The sequence below is a fragment of the Lactuca virosa genome, chromosome 7 (assembly GCF_052849685.1).
Source record: "Lactuca virosa cultivar CGN04683 chromosome 7, Lactuca_virosa_CGN04683_v6, whole genome shotgun sequence".
Classification (NCBI taxonomy): Eukaryota; Viridiplantae; Streptophyta; class Magnoliopsida; order Asterales; family Asteraceae; genus Lactuca; species Lactuca virosa.
Genome location: NC_136432.1, coordinates 86,289,284 through 86,311,609, shown reverse-complemented (window position 1 = coordinate 86,311,609; position 22,326 = coordinate 86,289,284). Strand labels below are relative to the sequence as shown.

The following is a 22,326-nucleotide window of genomic DNA, read 5'->3' as shown; positions in this document are numbered from 1 at the left end:
ATGCGAGCGGAAATTATCCCAGTCAGTCTGAAAACTAGCGTCACTATACCCTCGCACTCTCAAGTCATCACTCCCACCGATGATAAAAAATCATTCCTTAGTCCTCCGAAGGTACTTAAGAATATTCTTACTACAGTCCAATGTGCTCTACCAGGATTCCCTTGACATCTGCTGACCATGCTCAAAGTGAAGGCCACATCAGGGCGCGTACATGTCATAACATACATGATTGAGCCAACCGCGGAAGCATAAGGTACTCTGCTCATCTCTGCTATATCGGCATCGGTACTTGAGCTCTGAGTCTTACTCAGTTTGGTATTGCTTTGGATTGGTAACTCTCCTTTCTTGGAATTCTCCATGCTGAAACGTTTCAACACTTTGTCCAAGTAAGTACTTTGATTGAGTCCTATTAGTCTCTTACTCCTATTTCTCATCATCCTTATCCCAAGAATATAAGCAGCTTCTCCGAGGTCCTTCATAGCGAAGCACTTCCCAAGCCAGGACTTAACCTCCTGCAAGGTTGGGATGTCATTTCCTATGAGCAAGATGTCATCCACATACAAAACGAGAAAGCTAACAATACTCCCAATGGCTTTGACATATACACAAGACTCATCTTCGCTTCTCGAAAAACCAAACTCTTTGACTTTCTCATCGAAACAAAGATTCCATCTGCGAGATGCTTGTTTTAATCCATAGATGGATTTCTCAAGCTTACACACTCTATTAGGATGCTTCGCATCGACAAAACCCTCTGTCTGACACATGTATACATCCTCAGCCAACTTCCCATTAAGGAAAGAGGTTTTGACATCCATCTGTCATATTTCATAATCATGAAATGCAGTTATGGCTAGCATGACCCTTATAGATTTAATCTCCGCTACTAGTGAGAATGCCTCATCATAGTCAACTCCGGGAGTTTGAGTAAAGCGCTACGCCACCAGTCGCGCCTTATACGTGTGTACTTTCCTATCCATGTCGATCATCTTCTTGAAGATCCATTTGCACCCGACCGTCTTACGACCTGTGTGACAACCCGTTATTTTCGTTATTGTAAAAGTCAACCAAAGTGAAACTCGGGTCAACTAAAGTCAAACATGTTAAACAAAGTCAAACTTATTGTTTTGATTTACTTATTAAGGTTAGATTAATAACATTTATGTGTTTTAAAGCCTTTTATTAGAAGTGTTGCTTAATTTAGAAGTGTAGTGCTTAAATCCGAGAAGTCTCGCATGGGCTGTAAACCTTCGGACTGCAAAAGGTTCTCAGTCGAAAACCGTGTTCGGCCGCAAACATATGGAGACCAAACTGAAAACCCTTCCTCACTTCTACACTTCCAGCCGAACACACACCTTTCTCTCTCAAGAACTCCAACCGAAACCCCTAATTCACTCTCAACTATCATCCGAAATCAACTCATATCTCATTCGGATCTTGCTTAGAAAACCAAGTGTTCTTCATTTCATCAAGATCCTCAGCCGAAAACCCTTGAATCTCCTTGGTTTCACCAAGAACACCGAGATCTTCATTGCGCCGAAAACCCAAGAGGCTGGTCGAAAACTCCTTTCAGCCTTCCAATTTAGCTTCTAACACTCTTATTTGTAAGTGAAACTTACAAATTAGTCCAATTCCTTATCATATTTGTGATTATATTCACTAATAGTATACATATATATTACGTGAAATGCTTTTAGGACTCGTTTTTGTCTCGGGATCTAACTTGTGGAAAAACTTCCTATATCGAACCTTCAACCGAATCACTCACATAAGGTGAGTTCATACCCCTACAATTTACCTTTTTCAATGTTTTTAGGGGGGGGGGGGGGGAATACAAGTTGAACACAATTGAATTGTGTAAATTCTTACATGTGAACACAAACAAACAAAGGATTTCCTATGCTTATTAATATTGTTAAAATCATTTTAAAAACAAGTTGAACACAATTGAATTGTGTAAATTCTTACATGTGAAAACAAACAAACAAAGGATTTCCTATGCTTCTTAATATTGTTAAAATCATTTTAAACTCTTTTAAAATATTTTAGATTGCCGTTTATTATCAAAATCATGTTCATTTATATATTTATGTATAATCATGCTTTAACGGACTTAGAATTATTGCTAAATACCTTGACTCATGTTCCTTGTTTGGTTGTGGGCTTATGGTACGATCACTAGTCCGACTGTCGGTTAAATCATAATTATACATGCTAAATATATATATGAATATTAAACCTCATTTTCAAAGAACATACTTAACTCAGTTGCACATGTTGGGCAAATGAGTCTTTTCTACAAATCATTTACAGTTCAAACAACCATAATAGTAAACTATAACAGGTATAGTTTAGAGATCAGTACATACTATTTTCTATATCAGAGGAACAATACATGAATCAATTCATACATACTATTACTTTTCTTTACAAAGTACATTATTCATTTACAAGAACAATAAACATATACATACTATATGAAAACAAGTTAACTAGAATGTGATATACTACTTCGTTGTACTTAGCAATATTCTTGATAAGTCATGTTTTATAACCAGAGTCTCATGGAGGGAGAGCGTGAGTTTGTGTATAGATCTATACGGGACTGACAATCCCACACCTTGCTGTTAGCTACAGTTGGGACCGGCAGGTCTACGGGTGACAAATGTCATATCTTTTTCAACGCCTGAAGAACGTCGTGTTTTATACTAGTCACTTTAGTTTGGTTATAACCTAAATCACATTAGAACTTTAACTAACCACTTTGGTTACAAGTCATATATTTCTTCAGTGGTGTTATTTTAAACAACACTACTGTAAATCTTCATTTTCCATTACATACATACAGTGATGTTCACATATGAACAATGCATACTATTTTTCTAGTAAAGATAGTTTACAAATATGGAAAAAATACATTTATACTAGTTAAAGTACAAACAGTTATACTATTTCAAGTAAAAACATACATTTTACACTATTTCAAGAGAACAAAACATACAAACAGTTGGGTCTTGGGTAAAAGGCTACTTTTCATTTTAAGTAGAAAATATAGTATTTTCTGGAAGTATACTAACATTTTCATGAATCAAACACAAACATTTGACACTAAATACTTATGAACTCACCAACTTAAATGTTTATACTTTCTTTCAAAATAACTTGTATTCTCAGGAAACCAGTAGACAGGTACACTAGCACAGATTTTGAGAAGACGGAGCATGTTCAATACATTATTTTTACTATACATTTTTGGTGTCAATATACAATGAAAGAACACACATGTATTAACTATATTATTAATGCAATGGATGTTGTTGCTTGTTTTACTATTGTGCATTGTTATGATACTGTACATGATGTCATCCGTCCTCGGACGTTTCCGCCGTTCTGGTTTGGGGGTGTGACAATCTGTCACATTGTCAACCAAGTTCCAAACTTGATTGTCATACATGGACTGAATCTCTCTGTCCATGGCCTCCTTCCATTTTGCAGACTCCGGGCCTTCCATGGCTTCCTTGTAGTTGTTAGGTTCATCCAAATTTATCAGTGTACTATCACTAATAAACGTATCACATTCAGTTGTTATATGGAAACCATACTACACAGGTGGAACACTAACTCTACTGGAACGTATAAGAGGTAGGGACTCGTCAATTGGTTCAACAGGAGTTTCCTCCTCGGGTTGAGCGCCAGTGTTAGAGGTTCCTTCATCGCTTGATTCTTGAAGCTCTTCAAGATCAATTTGCCTCCCACTGTCCTCTTGGCATATGAGTTCTCTTTCTCGGAAAACCCCTCTCCTCGCAACGAAGACAACATTGTCACTCGGTCTATAGAAGAGATATCCAAAGGACTTCTGCTGATATCCGATGAAAATATATCGCTCACTACGAGGCTCGAGTTTGTCGTGAGTCTCTCGTCTTACGAAAGCCTCGCAACCCCAAACCTTGATATGTGCCAACGAGGGAACCTTCCCTGTCCACATCCTGTGAGGTGTTTTGGCAACCTTCTTAGTTAGGACCAGATTAAGGATATGGGCGGAAGTCTCTAAGGCATACCCCCAGAATGAGATCGGTAACGAAGCTCGACTCATCATGGAACGAACCATGTCCAACAAGGTTCGATTGCGCCTCTCAGCCACACCATTCAACTGCGGTGTCCTAGGTGGCGTCAATTGTGAAACGATTCCACATTCCTTGAGGTAGTCGTGGAATTCAACATTAAGGTACTCACCACCTCGATCGGATCAGAGCATCTTAATTTTCCTGCCCAACTGATTCTCCACTTCTTGTTTTAACTCCTTGAACTTTTCAAAAGTTTCTGACTTGTGCTTGATTAAGTAGATATACCCATATCTGCTATAATCATCAGTAAAAGTCACATAGAAGCGGGTCGCATCCCTTGTAGTGGATCTAAAAGGTCCACATACATCTGTATGTATGAGATCCAATAAACCCTCACCCCTTTCACAAGTACCAGTGAAGGGTGACTTGGTCATCTTTCCAAGCAAACAAGACTCGCACGTGTCATCGTCCCTAAGGTTAAGTGATTCCAACACTCCATCCTTTTGTAGTTGGGCTATGTGTTTCTTGTTGACATGTCCAAGACGACAATACCACAAGCATGCTTTGTCCAAACCTTTGGACGAATTGATGTGCAACACATTATTTCCTAAGTTATCTACAACATTCACAGTTTCATATATTCCATTACAAGGTAATGCTTCAAAATAGAAAGTACCATTAAAGAAAGCATTAATAGAACCAATTTCATTATTAAACGAAAATCTAAAACCTTGTCTGTACAAACCATGAAAAGAAATAATGTTTCTCGCCATTTCTGACGAGTAGCAACAATTATTTAAATATAATCCTAACCCACTACTAAGCACTAAATAGTAAACTCCAATCTTGGTGACAGGCGGCGCTTTCCTATTCTCTATGATCAGGTTTATCTTCCCATGCTCCACATCCCTACTTCTTCTTAGACCCTGCGAATCAGAACACATGTGAAAACCACATCCTGTATCAAGGACCCAAGAAATAGCATGTGATGAGTTGTTAGATCGCATCATTTCGTGCATCCAGGCTCAGAAATGCTTACGAAAGGAATGTCATGCATTTCTCGCTCACATCGTTGATACGAGTCAAGAAGTGAAAGACATTCAGAACATCCCCGAAGTACGCGACTTTCCCGACATCTTTCCAGAAGAACTCCCAGGATTACCACCACAACGCCAAGTCAAGTTCAGAATCGACTTAGTGCCAGGGGCTACTCCAGTAGCCAAATCTCCATATCGTCTGGAACCAACGGAGATGCAGGAACTTTCCAGTCAGCTTAACAGACTTCTCAAGAAGGGATTCATTAGGCCAAGCTTCTCACCATGGGGAGCACCGGTCTTGTTCGTCAAGAAGAAAGACGGATCGTTTCCTATGTGCATCGACTACAGGGAATCAACAAGCTTACCATTAAAAATCGTTATCCCTTACCCCGCATTGACGATTTATTTGATCAACTTCAAGGAGCCAACTACTTCTCGAAGATAGATCTACGATCCGGATACCACCAACTACGAGTGTTAGAGGAGGATGTTCCCAAGACAGCCTTCCGAACTCGTTATGGGCACTACGAATTCGTAGTGATGCCGTTCGGATTAACAAACGCGCCCGCTGTATTCATGGATTTAATGAATAGGGTGTGTCGTCCTTACTTGGATCAGTTCGTCATTGTCTTCATTGATGACATACTCATCTACTCTCGAAGTAAGGAGGAACATAGTCAACACCTGCGAAGAGTCTTAGAAACATTACGATCGGAGAAGCTCTATGCGAAGTTCTCTAAGTGCGAATTTTGGATTCGAAGAGTCGAATTCTTGGGCCACGTAGTTAGTGAAGAGGGAATTCACGTGGACCCTTCCAAAATCAAGGCCATTGAGAACTGGTCAGCACCGAAGACACCTACAGAAATTCGTCAATTTCTAGGTCTCGCTGGCTACTATCGCAGGTTCATTCAGAACTTCTCCCGCATTGCGAAACCTCTTACAACACTGACCCAGAAGGGCGTGGCCTTTGACTGGGAAGAGAAGCAAGAGAGAACGTTCCAAACGCTCAAGCGAGCCTTGTGCACCACACCTATACTATCCCTCCCCGAAGGGATAGAAGACTTCGTTGTCTATTGCGATGCTTCAAATCAAGGGCTCGGCTGTGTTCTGATGCAACAAGGTAAGGTCATCGCCTATGCCTCGAGACAGTTGAAGACACACGAGGTCAACTACACCACCCACGATCTTGAACTAGGAGCAATTGTGTTTGCTCTGAAGATCTGGAGACACTACCTGTATGGTACAAAAAGCACGATCTTTACAAACCATAAAAGCCTACAACATATATTCGACCAGAAGGAGCTCAACATGAGACAACGACGGTGGGTCGAGCTACTCAGTGATTACGAATGCGAAATTCGTTATCATCCGGGTAAAGCCAACGTAGTAGCTAATGCCCTAAGTCGGAAGGAATACTCTGGTCGTAGAGTCAAATCTTTGACTCTAACTATCCATTCACACTTGTCCACGCAAATTAAGGAGGCTCGGCTCGACGCTTTGAAACCTGAAAATGTGGCGAGTGAAACCCTAAGAGGGATGGATAAGAATTTGGAAGTCAAGGGTGGCGGAGCCTTATACCTCATGGATCGGATCTGGACACCGAAACGCGGTGGCTTCAGAGACTTGGTCATGACCGAGGCACACAACACTCGTTATTCCGTCCATCCAGGTTCAGATAAGATGTATCTGGATCTAAAAAAGCTATACTGGTGGCCTAACATGAAAGCAGAAATTGCTACCTTCGTAAGTAAATGCCTTACTTGCGCAAAGGTTAAGGTCGAATACCAGAAACCCTCAGGTCTACTGCAACAGCCTGAAATTCCTGAATGGAAGTGGGAGCGGATCACTATGGACTTCATAACCAAGTTGTCCAAGACAACGGGTGGACTTGATACCATATGGGTCATCGTCGACAGATTGACCAAGTCCGCACACTTCCTGCCTATCAAAGAAACAGACAAGATGGAGAAGCTTACGAGAACCTACATTCGGGAGATTGTATGACTGCACGGTGTTCCCATATCCATTATCTCAGACAGAGATAGTAGATTCACTTCGAGGTTCTGGCAGTCGCTACAAAGTTCCTTAGGAACTAGGCTGGACATGAGTACAACCTACCATCCACAAACCGACGGACAAAGTGAGAGAACTATCCAAACCTTGGAAGATATGTTGCGAGCATGTGTGATCGACTTTGGGAAAGCATGGGATACTCATTTACCCCTTGTCGAATTTTCCTACAACAACAGTTATCACACGAGCATAAAGGCTGCTCCATTCGAAGCCCTCTATGGCCGAAAGTGCAGATCCCCTCTGTGCTGGGCTGAAGTGGGTGATACCCAGTTAGCTAAAGGACGAGTTCCTGAAAGCACTCTCACAGGTTTGGAGATCGTTCGGGAAACGACAGAGAAGATCGTTCAGATTCGTGAACGATTGAAAGCCTCTAGAGACCGACATAAAAGCTACGCTGATAAACGAAGGAAACCGTTGGAATTCCAGGTGGGAGACCGTGTTCTATTGAAGGTCTCACCCTGTAAGGGCTTGATACGCTTCGGAAAGCGTGGAAAGCTAAATCCAAGGTACATAGGGCCTTTCGAGATTCTCGCAAGAATCGGCCCTGTAGCTTACAAACTTAACTTACCACGCGAACTCAGTAATGTACATTCTACTTTCAACGTCTCGAACTTGAAAAAGTGTCTGTCCGACGAGACTCTTGTAATCCCACTCGACGAGATCGAGATCAACGAGAGTCTCAACTTCGTGGAAGAACCGGTAGAGATCATGGACCGGGAGGTCAAGCAAACGAAACAAAGCCGTATCCCGATAGTGAAGGTTCGCTGGAACGCCAAGCGAGGACCTGAATTCACTTGGGAACGAGAGGATCAGATGAAACTGAAATATCCTCATCTTTTTACTTAGTTATTTGTAACTACTTATTTGCTTAAACTCTAATTTCGGGATGAAATTCCTTCTAACGGGGGGATGATGTGACAACCCAAAATTTCTATTCTGTACAACCATTCACTTCAATAGAAGTCAAAACTGTTTCTGCTAATTTTCAAGCTTTTTGGAATAAGTTTGAGTATTTTAAGATTAGTACTTCAGGAGATAACAGGAGAGAGGATGCCCTAGGGTTTATTGTGCAACAATATTATTCCAAAACTCCAAGATTTTGGAGTTTACGGCCTAAACAAAGGTGTTTACGGCCGTAAACCCTAAAAGAGGGTATAAATATGACACTTAGTCATTATTTATCACTTTTCACAATTTCAAGATCCAAAACTCAATTCTCTCTCAAGTATCATCGACTTTTCTTCTTGATCTTCAACATTGTAAGTGTTTCTAGCCCTAAAAAGTTGATATCTTACCTAATCTAGTGATCTAACATGATTCCATCCGTGAAATCATTCCAAAAGTGTAGATCTTCAAGTTTCACCAAGAACACCAAGAACACACACTAATGTTCTTGGACTTTTAGCACCTTTTCAAGCTTCTACCTAGTAAGTACTACTACCCTAGTGTATTATAAAGCTTGTTACACTTCTAAACATCAAGAAAACACCCAAGAAACACAAGATCAAGGTGTTTACGGTCCAAGATGTTCTTGGACCGTAAACCCTAAAAAGGGGGCCAAAGTGTGCCCTAGTCCCTTCTAAGCCTTGGAAACTAGTCTGGACCCCTTCTTGGTTGTGCTTAGGACTCAAAACAACCAAAAGACCATAATCATTTGGGTTTACGGCCGTAAACCCAAAGGGAAATGGTCTAAGGACCGTAAACTCCTAAAAAGGAGTGAAATGGTGCCCTAATGTCTTCCTAAGGCTTAAACATGAAGTAGGAATGCTTCTTGTGATCTTTAAGGCTTCAGAACACAAAATGGTCAAGAAACATGAGTTTACAGCCGTAAACTCATGGGTTTACGACCGTAAACTCAAGGAGTTATGGTCACAAAACCGTAAACTCCCCCTTGAACCCCAAACTCAATAGCAAGGTCCTACCACCCTTAGATGCAATCCTTATGACTTATAGCACTTAAATCAAATGTTTTACATGTCTTAGGATGTCTTAAACTTGGTTAATTAGTTGTTTTATGACTAATTGGATACATATATGGGATTATATGTTAACTAGGATCATTGTGTGTGTACAAGTCTTCACTTGACACTTAGGATCCTACATCATTCAGTTCATCCACAACCACCCACTGCAGGTGAGTTCATACCCCTTAATCAATCTTTTAAATGATTTTAAATGCTTTCATGGGGGGGGGGGATACAAGTAGAAAATAGGAAGTTATAGAATCAATCACATGTGATTTATAACTGTGTTTTCAACCAACTGATTTCACATACTTCAAAATGTGATAAATACAATAGTTTTCGGCTGTTTTATACTTTGTTATCAAATGATTTACTTTTGAATCTTTTTATAAACTGACATCAAGTCATCATTATTTATTGTTCAAAACTCTTAAATGTTTTACAAAACCTCTTTCAACTTATTGTTAAAACCCATATCTATACACTTATGTTTCATATACATATGTTTTGATATGAGAGCTTTCATTCTTTCATCAGTTCCAACACTCTTGTGTAACAAGGGTGTATAAACCTACTTGGACATTCAATTTACATTCCAGTAAACTATTATAGGTATAGTTTAGGGGATACAACTACTATTCCTATTACAAGGAATTACACAAGAGTCAGTTCATTCATGAGTCTATACTAATACATTACATGCAATATGAAGAGATACTATTACATGGATACCATTACGTGGATACTTTTACATGGATTCTGTTACATAGATACTATATGATGAGATACTATTACATATTATATGTGTAGATACTATTATATATGTACGGGACTAACCATTCTACACCCAGTTGTTAGCTACAGAGGGAAAATGCACATCGACGGATGTCTACGGTTAATACTATTCGACAATTACTATGCCGTGTTTATCCTAGTACCAAAGGATAATACTTAAATGATTATATAATTTCCCTTTTACTTTTATTTTGTGACACATTCACATAAACGATGAGGTAGACTATATATTTATAATATTAGTCACACAGGGGAAAAACTTTCATTAATACAGAAATGCAACTTTCAAAGCATTCAGGTCTTGGTAGAAGACTACCTTTTATACTAGTATGAAATATGGGATTTTCTACGGCTTTCACACTTATACTAAATGTTTCATCAAATATTTACAAGTCTTTCATAACAGCTTTTCAAATCAATGACACCATAATACTTATGAATTCACCAGCTTTATGCTGATCTACACTTTCAAAATAACTTGTATTCTCAGGTCACCAGTAGACAGGTACGATGACCAGGTTTTGAGAAGACGGAGCACAGACAAGACTCGTCTTTTATTTTGATTACATATTTTGGTGTCTTATTACTATGAAAGAACACTCATGTATTAAAACTTTACTTTTAATGCAATGGATGATGTTGTTGCTTGTTTACTACTTTGCACTGTTATGATACTTTACATGACGTCCTCCACCCCTGAACGTTTCCGCCGTTCTTGGTTTTGGGGTGTGACAGATGCTCAGAGTGACCTCCTCCTTGTTCATATGATAATCATACGAAACTGGTCGTAACAAGGAGGCAACGAGTGTAGAATGATATCTATGGCTATCTCCTCGTCAAAGTTCACATTTAACTTCAGCAGACGGTCCACAAACCTTTGCATTTTCTGTAAGTGGGCCGTGACGGACTCTCCGTCCTTCATTTTGGTAGTGATCATTGAGGCGATGATCTCGTACCTCACCTGCCTGGCACTTTGATGGTAACGCTCCATCAAATCTTGGTGCATCTCGTAGGGATAGTAGTCCTCGTAGGACTTTTGGAGTTTGGCGGTCATTGTTGCGAGCATGATGCAATGAACCTTCGTTGCATCTCTTTCATGAGTTTCGAACTCAACAATTTCCTCGGGAGTAGCAGTGTTTGGGTTAACCTCTTTTAGCTCCTTGTCGAGAACATACTCCTTGTCCTAGTAGCGGGTGACCATGCGTATGTTGCAGATCCAATCATTGAAATTGGTCCCATTAAATATCACCCTCCCACACAAGTTCATGAGTGAGAATGAGCCAGAAGGGGTCGAGCCAGAAGCGTTGTTTTGAGTAGACATCTGAAACAGAAAATGAACAAAGTTTAGATTAGATAATAATCCCCAATTAAACACCCAAATGAGAAATTAGGGCTAGGATCCAAAATGATTATTTACAATTTAGAAAATGGATGTCGTAATCTAATTGCAAATAATATGAAGGTAGGTAAATGACGATTTACCAATTTCCACCATGAAAAACAAAAAAGGACTTAAGTTTTAAATGAATTGAAATTCCTAGATTCTTTTGAGATTCATTGAACTTTTCAATGACATGTTTAAATATCGATTATGCCCTTCAAGTTTGTGACTGGGATACCGAGGATCACAAACAAGGTGTGAATAACCATGCAAATGTACTTGGCACTCTCGATGTCATTTACCACCTAACTGATGTGCCGGTTAGCCACACACGCTCCATCAATATATGATAAACATCAAGCCACCCTTTGCCACCTTTGCTAGTCCCAAATTAGTGTGCCGGTTAACCACACACACTCCACTAACGACTTGGCAAGGTGCAAAGTGTAATTTCATGGAATAGCATACAGTTTCACATTTTTCCTAAAGTAACTAAGATTGAGAATTTTATAAGAACATTTAGTTACTTTATATAATCATTATACTTATTAATGAGGAATTGGTTTCCCTATCCTACCCGTTTGGCTAACGACCCTCCACCAATCAAGGAAGCGGTGGGTGAGAGTGGACACCCATTAAACTGCCATTTTATAGGCAGCAACCTTATATCCCCCTAATAGATCGGCTTCGTGAATGAGGCCTACTAACGGTAAGACTAGCTTTATCTTATACACACACACACACACACATATATATATATATATATATATATATATATATATATATATATTATTAATCTTTTGATATTATAATAGTATAAGGGTTGAATTTTAATTTTTAAAACTCTAGGGTTTAGAATTTAAATACTTCAAAATTAAAACTATTAATCAAAAATTTAAATTCCAAAACTTGAGGGCAGGTTTTGAAACTTTTTCAAAAATATCTTTTAGATAAAATTCAAAAAATAATTAATTAATCATATTATTAATATTTATCACATAATTTGACCTAATCTATTTTGTTTACAAGATAATTCAAGTCAAAAATACAAATAATCAATTTTTATCTTATAAAACAAGTAATTATCTTATTTATGACAATTATCTTTCAATTGAATTAGGATAATCAATACCATATTGAAAAAATCAGATTTTATCAGTTAAAAACGTTTTTGGTAATTATCCCAATTCAATTTTGGTCAAAATCCCGAAAAATCAGCCACCAGACGAGCCGACTCGCCGAGTCACAGAACTGGATTCGTCGAGTAGCCCTGACTCGTCAAGTTCATCTGGTGACTCGACGAGTCCATCAGTCAGATGCATGATTTTTCGAATTTTGAGCTTGAACAAATTAGCTATGCATCAAATACAAAAGATAAACGATCTAGGCTCTGATACCACTGTTGGGTTATGAGCAAAACAACATTCCTATGGTGTTCATGCAAACCCTAATGCTTGGATCTAGTTTTTCTATTTGTACATGCAACAATTGTCCAAGACTTGCAAATCCTAATCTAGCATACAACAAAAATCGAAAACCATATCTAATAAACAAGTTAGAAGTTACCTTTGATTGTTGCTAGAAGATCTTGAGCTTTTGAGAAACCTAGCACCTCAAATGCGATGCCTTTAATGAATCACAAACACCAAAAGCAATTGGATGATCTTGGAGAGAGATGGGAAGGCTAAAATCGGCTCTTGATCTCTTAGGGTTCAAGTGGTAGCCGAATTAGGGGAGCCAGGGGGTTCCTTATATAGCTCAGGAATTAGGGTTTTAGTCAAAGACCTCATCCGATTGCTTAGGCTCTAAGCAGCCCACAAGAATATTCCAGAATCAAGCCTTAGACGAAATCTTATGGGCTATCCATAATGATTTCGTCCACTCCCTATCTTTAGGGTTTCCTCTGCCCACTTTGCAATTATCCAATAATTACAATATCAGTCCCTCAAGTTTAATTAATATCTTTTGACCACAAAATTAATTCTAAATTAATTCTTGACCAATATTAATTAAACAAATATGATTTCTCCTTTAATATATTATTCATATAATATATTAATAAACCATAATAACCTATTTCTCCATTATTCATCCAGTCAAGTTGCTCTGGTGAAGGCAACCCAAAAGGACCATGCTACAACCGGGTCAAATACATACCAAATATAGTTATGGGCTTAGACACCTAATCCAACAGTAACACCCTAAAAAGGCGACTTATTCTAGTCGGTACGCCCATTGTACTCCTGGTGTACGCCCAACGTACTGCCAGACTCTCTTCTTCCAGCTTAACTTCGAACAACCATAACTTCTTCGTTCCAACTCCGTTTTCGACGATCTTTATATCCACGGAAAGGCATCAACGAGATCTACAATTCTATCTTGATACTTATGACTAAAAACATTTCAATATAAAATCCTTAATTTATGCAATAATCCTGAAACATAACCCTTCCCATTTTACCCCTCAGGTTCTATTGAACAATCCAAGTTTTAAAGCACTTATCCAACATCATACACCTCTAATAGAGTCTAAACTCCATTCCGTTGAAGCCCAAGGCATCCGTTGATCCATTAATTGTCCACAATCCTGAAATAAGAACTTCTCAAGATAGAATGTTACATATTCTAATGGTGGTTTCTTAACAACAAATACATCACTACCTCTACAAGCGATATTAAGAAAGCAAATAAGCAGTTTATAAATATCTCAAAGAAGTAATGACAACATGTCGAGCGATATGAAACTTTCAATAAGCTGATACATGTAATCCCCTGACATAAATATATTTTCTTAAGAAAGCAGACAAGTAGCTTAAAACGATCCCAAAAGGTTCAAAAACAACACACCGAGGGATATGAGAGTGTTGAATAACACGACACACACACATGAGATGAAGATATCACAATAACCAAAATACGTATTCGTAAAGGAGATCATATACAATAATAATGTCACAACACTCATCCAAAATGATAATAATTAATTTGGACATTATCAGTGTTTAATATAAGATGTTGAAGGCCCCAACAAAATTAGTGGCTTATTACTTCTTAATTTTTAAAATTTTAATTCTTTTGAAATGAAAAATCTAATATATTCCTAAATTACTCTTAATTTCATCTATGTCCATCCAAAAAAGATTTGAGCTCTCGACCTCAAGATGAGAAGACAACACCGGGTACCGATGAGCTAGAAACCCTTCGATTTTTTTTTAATTTATATAGTAGTTAATTAGAGGAGGAGAGACATGTCTCCTCACTTTCCACTATTCTCTGTACGTATTTTCAGTTATATTATTATTAGACTGCATATTTGGTTAATTTTACATAATGTTATATAACCATTATTTCTTTAGTAATCTATCATATATTAAAGAAATTTTTTTAGAGAATGTAAACATTGTTAATTTCTAAATAGCGAACCAACAATGCACGTATTATAGTACAACATATTTATTATTGTTTTAGCATGTGGTCTTTTTCTGCCTAATTGACATTCTTTGCAGTATTATAGTTTTTCCTTGTTTCCTCAAAGGGTTTTTCTTCCCTTTTTGCTAGTAAGGGGGCATTCTTGTGGCCTTTTTCTTCGAGAGATTAAACCTTAATGCTCCTTAGTGGTCATTCTTTCCAACATTATTGTTTTTCCTAAGAGGGCTTCTCCTGTTTCATGTTCGTAGACAAGCTATTTGTTTGCTTTCTTATATGCCGACATTCATCTTATACACATGGAGCAATATCGACAAAGATGGCGAAACACCATCAATCATAATCGAATTGGGGGAAACTCTTTTATTGTTGTATGAGAACACAAACGAATGAAGATCATAACGACTGGCTTACACTTCAAAGAACCCCAACAACTACATTGTAATAACCAGGCAAAAGCCTAAAGTTTCCGCACAAGTAATTAACGAGTAGAAATTATGACTTCAATATACACGGTCGAATTTTACATCAAGAAAAAGCAAAACCTCCCTATCAACAATGAAAATAATTACCTTCATATTATAAAGCTTTGTTAGCTGGGATAACTATGTTATTTATTAATATAGGCCGCAAAAAATAAAATATAATCCTAAAATTTTAATGAAATACCTTTTATGTCAAATCAGCACACACGAATTCACGAACATATATTCAAAGAATATGTGACTACTTTCTTAAAACTAGTGGGTGGGCCCGTGGTGAACCACATGTCACCTTGTGGCGATGTGATGCATTTTGTTTTATTCACAAAAGATGACGATAAGTAAAAGATGACGAAACGAAGCTCAAAACAGAAACACAAATCGATAGACGGAAAATGGACAAAATGAAGGTTAAAAATGGTCAAAGGGGCTGAAAGTGAGAAATATTAAAACACGTGTGGCCAATCTGTAACTAAATATAAGTAGTAAGACGAAAAAGGGACAAAAAGAAGGCCAAAATGGTCAAAGGGACTTAAAGTGACAAATATTAATAGACATGTGGCCAATCTCTAATTACAACATACCAGAGATTAAAATTATCAAACTATAGAAAATATTGTGGCAAAATGTTGAAACATACAAAACAATGGGACTTAAAGTGGCAAATACTAATAGACATGAGCCAATCTCTAATTACAACATGTCAAGGACTAAATTGTCAAACTATACAAAATATTGTGGTAAAATCTTGTAACATATAAAATATGGACTAAAATTATCAAACTATAAAAAATATTATGGCAAAATCTTGAAACATATAAAATATGGACTAAAATTGTCAAACTATAAAAAGCATTGTGACAAATCTTAAAACATACAAAATATACTATTTCTACTATTTCTAATGACCATGTCTATTAATAATATAGTATATAAATTCAAAAAGTTTGACCGTAAAAAAGATTTTCTTAAAAAAAAAACTCCCTTGGAACTTAAACAAACCCCTACTTGTCTCTTCATTTCATCAACCATCAAATCATTAATATTATATATGTATTTTTTAAGTTTTATAAGTTTAATATAGATTTAAAAGTTAAGGTGTTACTTTAAAAATTGAAATTTTAAAATCTATGATTATTTATTATTTAATTTTCTTTATTTTTCTAATTTAAAAAATCTTTTAATTTTTTTACGATTTATTAGAATTACATTTAATATTATTTTTTTTATTTATTTTTCGTTGATATTTTGTTCGTTTTTTTTGTTATTTTTTAACGTTTGTTTGTTTTTTTGTTGATAATTTATTTGTTTATATGAAACCAACTTTTAAAAACAAGATGATCCGAATCCATAATTTTTTTACAACTTAAAAATGCTTTTATAAAAGTTTTTTTTATAACTTAGGAGTGTTTTTAACTTTTTAACATTTTGTTCATTTATCCGAAACCGATTTAAAAAAAACGGATCATTTGAATCCAAATCCTTAACTATTCTTTACAACTATTTCTTTGGTAGGAATTAATTTGATATGTTTATTTAGATTTTATATAGACTAATCCGGAGAAGTATTAAAAACTCGTATTAGTAGAACCCGTTACTGGTTATACTATAATTTCATATCTCATGCAAAAATCCGATAAATACTGGTTCGTATTTAATAGCCTAAAAATCAACTTTTTATATTTACGTATATAAGCTTATGAAAAAAAAAGCTAAAACCGGTTATCTAATAAACTCACTTTTTTCTTGTTGAATGTACAAAAATATGAAAAAACATTATATTTTTTTATTAAAATAAAGTTAGAATAAATACCTAATGAATAAATACTATTACGGCCATTAGTAATAATATTTTATTATTAAACAAATATCTTATAATGATATCTTTATACTATTATATAATTGATTATTATAAAATATTATTATTTCACGATTAAATATTAAAATATACATACAACAACCTGTAATAACTCTTTTAAAAAAATATGATTACAGAAATACATTTATATTTTTAAAGCTTGACGTCCTAAAAGTAAATAACGAAACGATGCAAAGTGTATGGTTTCAATGTTCACTTACAAATGCAAAATAAAATTATTTGTATATACATTGTTTAGATATACATTCCATCGTAGAAAACGGTTCTACGATAAATAAAGATCACGATTTTAACCATGTAATTAAAACTTCCAAAGCATCACTATAAAAAAAAAAAAAAAAAAACTATTTAACAAAATCAATAATTGCATTGCTAAGTTGTTCTCACGGTACAACCCGACATTGCGTCAAGAAAGAATTCTGCAAAATTGGGTCTCCACTCACCACTCTCTACTTCCGGTGAATTAGGTTTTGGTGGTGGTTAACAAAATGACAGTCGACGACGAGAACTCCGTGTATGTCGGCAACCTGCCTTACGACGCTACTGAAGATAGTATTCGAAGTGTCTTCGATATTTACGGGCAAATAATCGCCGTTAAGGTAAACATAGTGTGTGAATTTGCAACCTTATTTAGTTTATGATTCTTTGTTTTTGCTTTCCATCAAATCATTTGTCACCTGTATATACTATATACTATAAACTCCTTCCATCGAGTAAAAGAAGAAGAGGAATGATATTATTTGAACTTAATTGATGTGCATTTACGAACAACTAATAATCGCCGCGATTAAACGTTACTTTTGGGGAAAATTAGTGAACTGTTTTCTATGATTGAAGGGATTAGTATTAGTTGTAGCTTACGATTGATGAACCACAATCGTTAGTAGTGTTTCCTTTATTAAGAATGTCAAGAGTAAACTTTTTAAACGTTTGATTGAGAATCAGTTAGCATGAACTCACCATGTAATTTCAATAATGCTACATAATCTTCAGTAACTTCATTCTATTTGCCCTAAAACATATCCATGTATTCGGCTTAAAAAATCTTATAAGGAATCTGTCATTTTGTGGTAGTTTTCACTTTCATATTGCCATTTTGTTGCCTCAATACACAGAAGATGACCTAATTTCATCTGCTTTTACATATCACTTCCAGATAATCAATGATCGTGGAGTAGGTGGAAAATGCTATGGCTTTGTTACTTTCACAAACCCCCGATCTGCAGTTGATGCCATCAATGATATGGACGGAAGGGTATTCGTATAAAATTATATTTAGTCACATCTTAATGTCTTTCTTTCTTTTAGTTTTTTCAATCTTCTGAATCAATTGATCTGTTTCAGACTGTTGATGGGCGAGTTGTTAAGGTGAATGAAGTCAAAAGTAGAGGTGGAAGGTCAAACTTTGGGCATCAACGTGACAATTTTCGAAGAAATAGTAATGACAGAGATGTAGAGGTGGATAGGGGTAGAGATAGAGAGAGAAACTATGGTCGTGTTAGGGATAGGTCTAGAGACCTTGATCAAGATAAAGAAAGGGGATATGAGCGTGCACGTGATCTTGATCGGACACGCGACCGTTTCATTGACAGGGACAGAGACACTGACACTGACAGGGACAGAGACACTGACAGGGACAGAGACAGGGGACATGAAGGTGATCAAGCATGGGAAAATGATAGGGATCAAGAGAAGGAGATAAGAAGAAGTGACATTCATCATAGGAGTGGAAACAAGTATAAAGATCAAACAACTAAATTACAAAATGGGTAAGATTACCATTTTACCCTTGTAGCAAAATACTATATTTGTGTTCCCATACCAAATTGATGTATGTTTATGCAGTTCTGATTTCAATGATCGACATAGCAGAGAGCATCCATCAGGGTCAAGTCATGGAGATCATGATCATCATGCTGCAAAACAACTCGATGTTTCACGCCAAAAAATAGAAGAACTTCAGAAAGAGGTTTGAGTTTTTGCTTTTCAAAATGCTTATATCTATATGATAATTAATTGTTTCTGTTTAATCAAAAAAAAAAAAATAGTTAATTGTTGTGCTTTTTAGACAGTATTAGTAAGTTTGTGCTTTATGTTTTACTGCCTTGTGTTAATAATAATATTAAACTTGCATTTCACAGGTTTATCGAATGGAAGAGCTTGTAGAAGAGAAAGGTGATCATGTATCTAAGCTGCAGGAAAAGTCCCAGGTCTTATAATTAACATCCTCATAATAAACACCAAATTACAATTCTACTCTCCTTCAGTTTTTCATGATCTTTATTTTTTGTTACAGAAACTAGAGGATGCACTTGCATCTGCTAAAAAACTCACTTCAAATCGCAAGAAACAGTTGATTAAGGTGATTCCCATTAATTCCTTTTTTTTTTTGGTGTATTCATGTTGTATAATTTTTTTTTTTTTTTGATGCAGCTTCATAAATGTTTTGTTAATATGAGAGAATATAGTGAAAAACTTAAAAGCTGTGAAGAGGAACTCCAGGTTAGTCTCTCTTATTATTATTTTTATTATTATTTTTTGACTTAATGTAGACAGAACAACTTAATAGAAAGAGTAGTCATGAAAGGAGACATTAAGTTCCAACTTTTTTACAGATTTGCCCTTGTGTCCAACCTTCTTTCTGCAGGCTCTTGTTGGATCAACATTGAAAGAATTAGAAAGTCACAATGTAGTGGACACAGATGGACATATGGCTTAAAGTTAATGGTTACAACATTGGCTTAATGACTGATAGCATGTAGTAAACGCTTTCACCTTTTTATTTTTTGACTAGGGTTATTATTGTCATTTCACATGTTGAGAGCAAACTCATGTTTTTTTTTTCCAATGTAGATAGAAATCAATAGCAGAATGGTGAATGTTTTTCCCGCAAAATAACTCCAAAGAGTTTTACAAATGCAAAAAATAAAACTCCCTAAAGTATTCTTTAAAATGACTAACAAAAATCGTAATTTGATTTATCCTAGCAAACTCTCCACTAAGAAGAATTACATGAAATCTTACTTGATCGATATTTGCATATACAAGTTTACATTTTTATTTATAGTGTTTAGAAATGAATATTTGATCATGGTAGACAAGATTGTGTGGTATCTTTTGTACCAATAGAAAGCATGATGCCTAAAGAATCTGATTGAACGATCGGTTACAACCAAAACGATGAACAAAGAAAAAAACATGACAATCCAATGTGGATATTCAAATATAATATTCAACTCCCTAAAATGGGTTTAACAATTTTGCCTTTTCTAACGGGAAATAATTTTTTTGGGGAAATAAATAAAATAAAAATAATTAAGTAATAATTTATAAAGAGTTTTAGAGAGATTGCTGTTAAATAATCAAAAGAGAATAAACAAAAAAGGCCTTAAGGGAGGACCGGAGCAGGGAGTCGTTCCCTCCCAACCCACTGAATCTACTGTTACATCAACTTTTTTCTCTTCTTTTTCTTCATATTTTCCAACCCACAACACACGGAAATCCTATCTTTCTCAACCCACTCAATCCACTCAATTAAAAAAAATACAAAACAATCAAGATAAAATCTTAATTAGCAATAGAGTTACCGCCGGTACCACTCCCTCTTTAGCGGGTGGTTTCACTAACCCACTTCATCATCTCTCTCTACTTTCTCTCTCTCATTTTTTCTTATACCATTTGTTTTAAAAAAAATACAAAACAACTAAGGTACAAGTTTTAAAACACATGGTACAAGAGAAAATAAGAGAGAAAGTAGAGAGAGATGATGAAGTGAGTTAGTGAAACCATTTAAACAAGCCGTTGAAGCGGGAGTGGTACCGACGGTAACTCTATTGCTAATTAAGATTTTACCTTGATTGTTTTGTATTTTTGTTTAACTGAATGGGTTGAGTGAGTTCAAAAAGATAAGGTTTTCGTGTGTTGTGGGTTGGAAAAGATGAAGAAAAATAAAAGAAAAAAAGTGATGTGACAGTGGGTTCAGTGGGTTGAGAGGGAATGACTCCCTCCTCCCTAAGTGAAAAATATATGAATAGGAACCAAATTTGTGAATTAGACAAACCTGAAGGATTACCTTGACTTAGTTAAGACCAAATTTTTAAGAGTAGGAATTTACATGGAAAATGTGTTAAAAATATAAGTTACATTAAAAAACTAGTCAAAATGGTGGTAAAAATAAAGAAGATTTGTCTAGAGGGACCAATCTTACAATAACCTCAAAGTTGTGAAATTAGATCTAGATCTCTCCTTTCCCCTCTCATTTAAAATGAACCATCTATCTCTCAAACCCTCTACATGGCAAAGTAAGTTGCTATTTTCAACAAAACTGTATGCAGTTAGCAAAACACACAGGCCGTGTGTTTTGTCCTAAAAAATCAAACGGGCCGTATGATCTTTTGAAAAACTTCCACAAGGATGCAACAAGTTGATCTTAGGATTTTAGGAAGGAATTTGAGTGTCTCCAATGATCACATAATATGAATATTTAAGGGTTTGGAATGATTACTTAAGCATAAAAACTTAATAATCATTGGTGGGACTTAATTATTATGGATTACATGATGAAATAATATAATTAGGTTCTTCTATGCTTCTTCTATATCCTAGATAAATTGGTTGGATGCTATTCCATATTTGGTGATGCTTCCTACTCATTGTTGCACTTGGAGATGATTATGAACCTCATCTTTTGGCTAAGGCGTCCTCATCTTATTTTCACAATTGATGTTTGATTATATAATTGATTTATTTTTTATTACCTGATGTTTGATATATATATATATATATATATATATATATATATATATATATATATATATATATATATATATATATATATATATAAGGTCCGGTTCTGGTGAGTACTCAAAAAATTATGAGGACTGCGAAGACAATTCTCCACCATCCGTTGCGTCAATGACACAAATGTCAAACCCAATACTTGGCCGTGGTGCGTTCGAATGCGACCCATGTCTGTGGTAATTAATACGGACTCGAAGATTTAATCACGTGCGACGAACGTCCATGTAACGACATTTAAATGGGTTTTATTATTTATTTTCATTTATTTTACCTTTTTTTATTTTTAATTTTTTTAAATATATATACTCAGTTTTCACGTTTTTTTATTTGTTTTTGTTATTTTTTTAGTTTTTTTAAAGAATTTTTTTTGTTTTAATTTTTTTAATAGCTTTACTATATACTTGAAGATACTAGTGTTTTTGTTT

The 22,326-nt window shown here is 35.8% G+C and overlaps 1 protein-coding gene across 2 annotated transcripts; it reads left to right on the top strand.

The window, feature by feature from the left end:
* Positions 1-17,483: 17,483 nt before the first annotated feature.
* LOC145123665 (RNA-binding (RRM/RBD/RNP motifs) family protein) lies at positions 17,484-20,041 on the top strand. 2 transcript variants are annotated; one of them, XM_079058870.1, is made up of 8 exons: positions 17,484-17,700; positions 18,258-18,356; positions 18,446-18,870; positions 18,974-19,070; positions 19,243-19,311; positions 19,398-19,463; positions 19,535-19,603; positions 19,749-20,041. In XM_079058870.1, exons 1-8 carry the CDS (start codon positions 17,590-17,592, stop codon positions 19,818-19,820), a joined length of 1,008 nt encoding a protein of 335 aa, XP_078914996.1. In that variant the 5' UTR covers positions 17,484-17,589; the 3' UTR covers positions 19,821-20,041. The 2 variants fall into 2 exon arrangements, with proteins under 2 accessions (XP_078914996.1, XP_078914995.1); XM_079058869.1 differs by having other exon boundaries at positions 17,485-17,700; positions 18,947-19,070.
* The last annotated feature ends 2,285 nt before the right edge of the window (positions 20,042-22,326 follow it).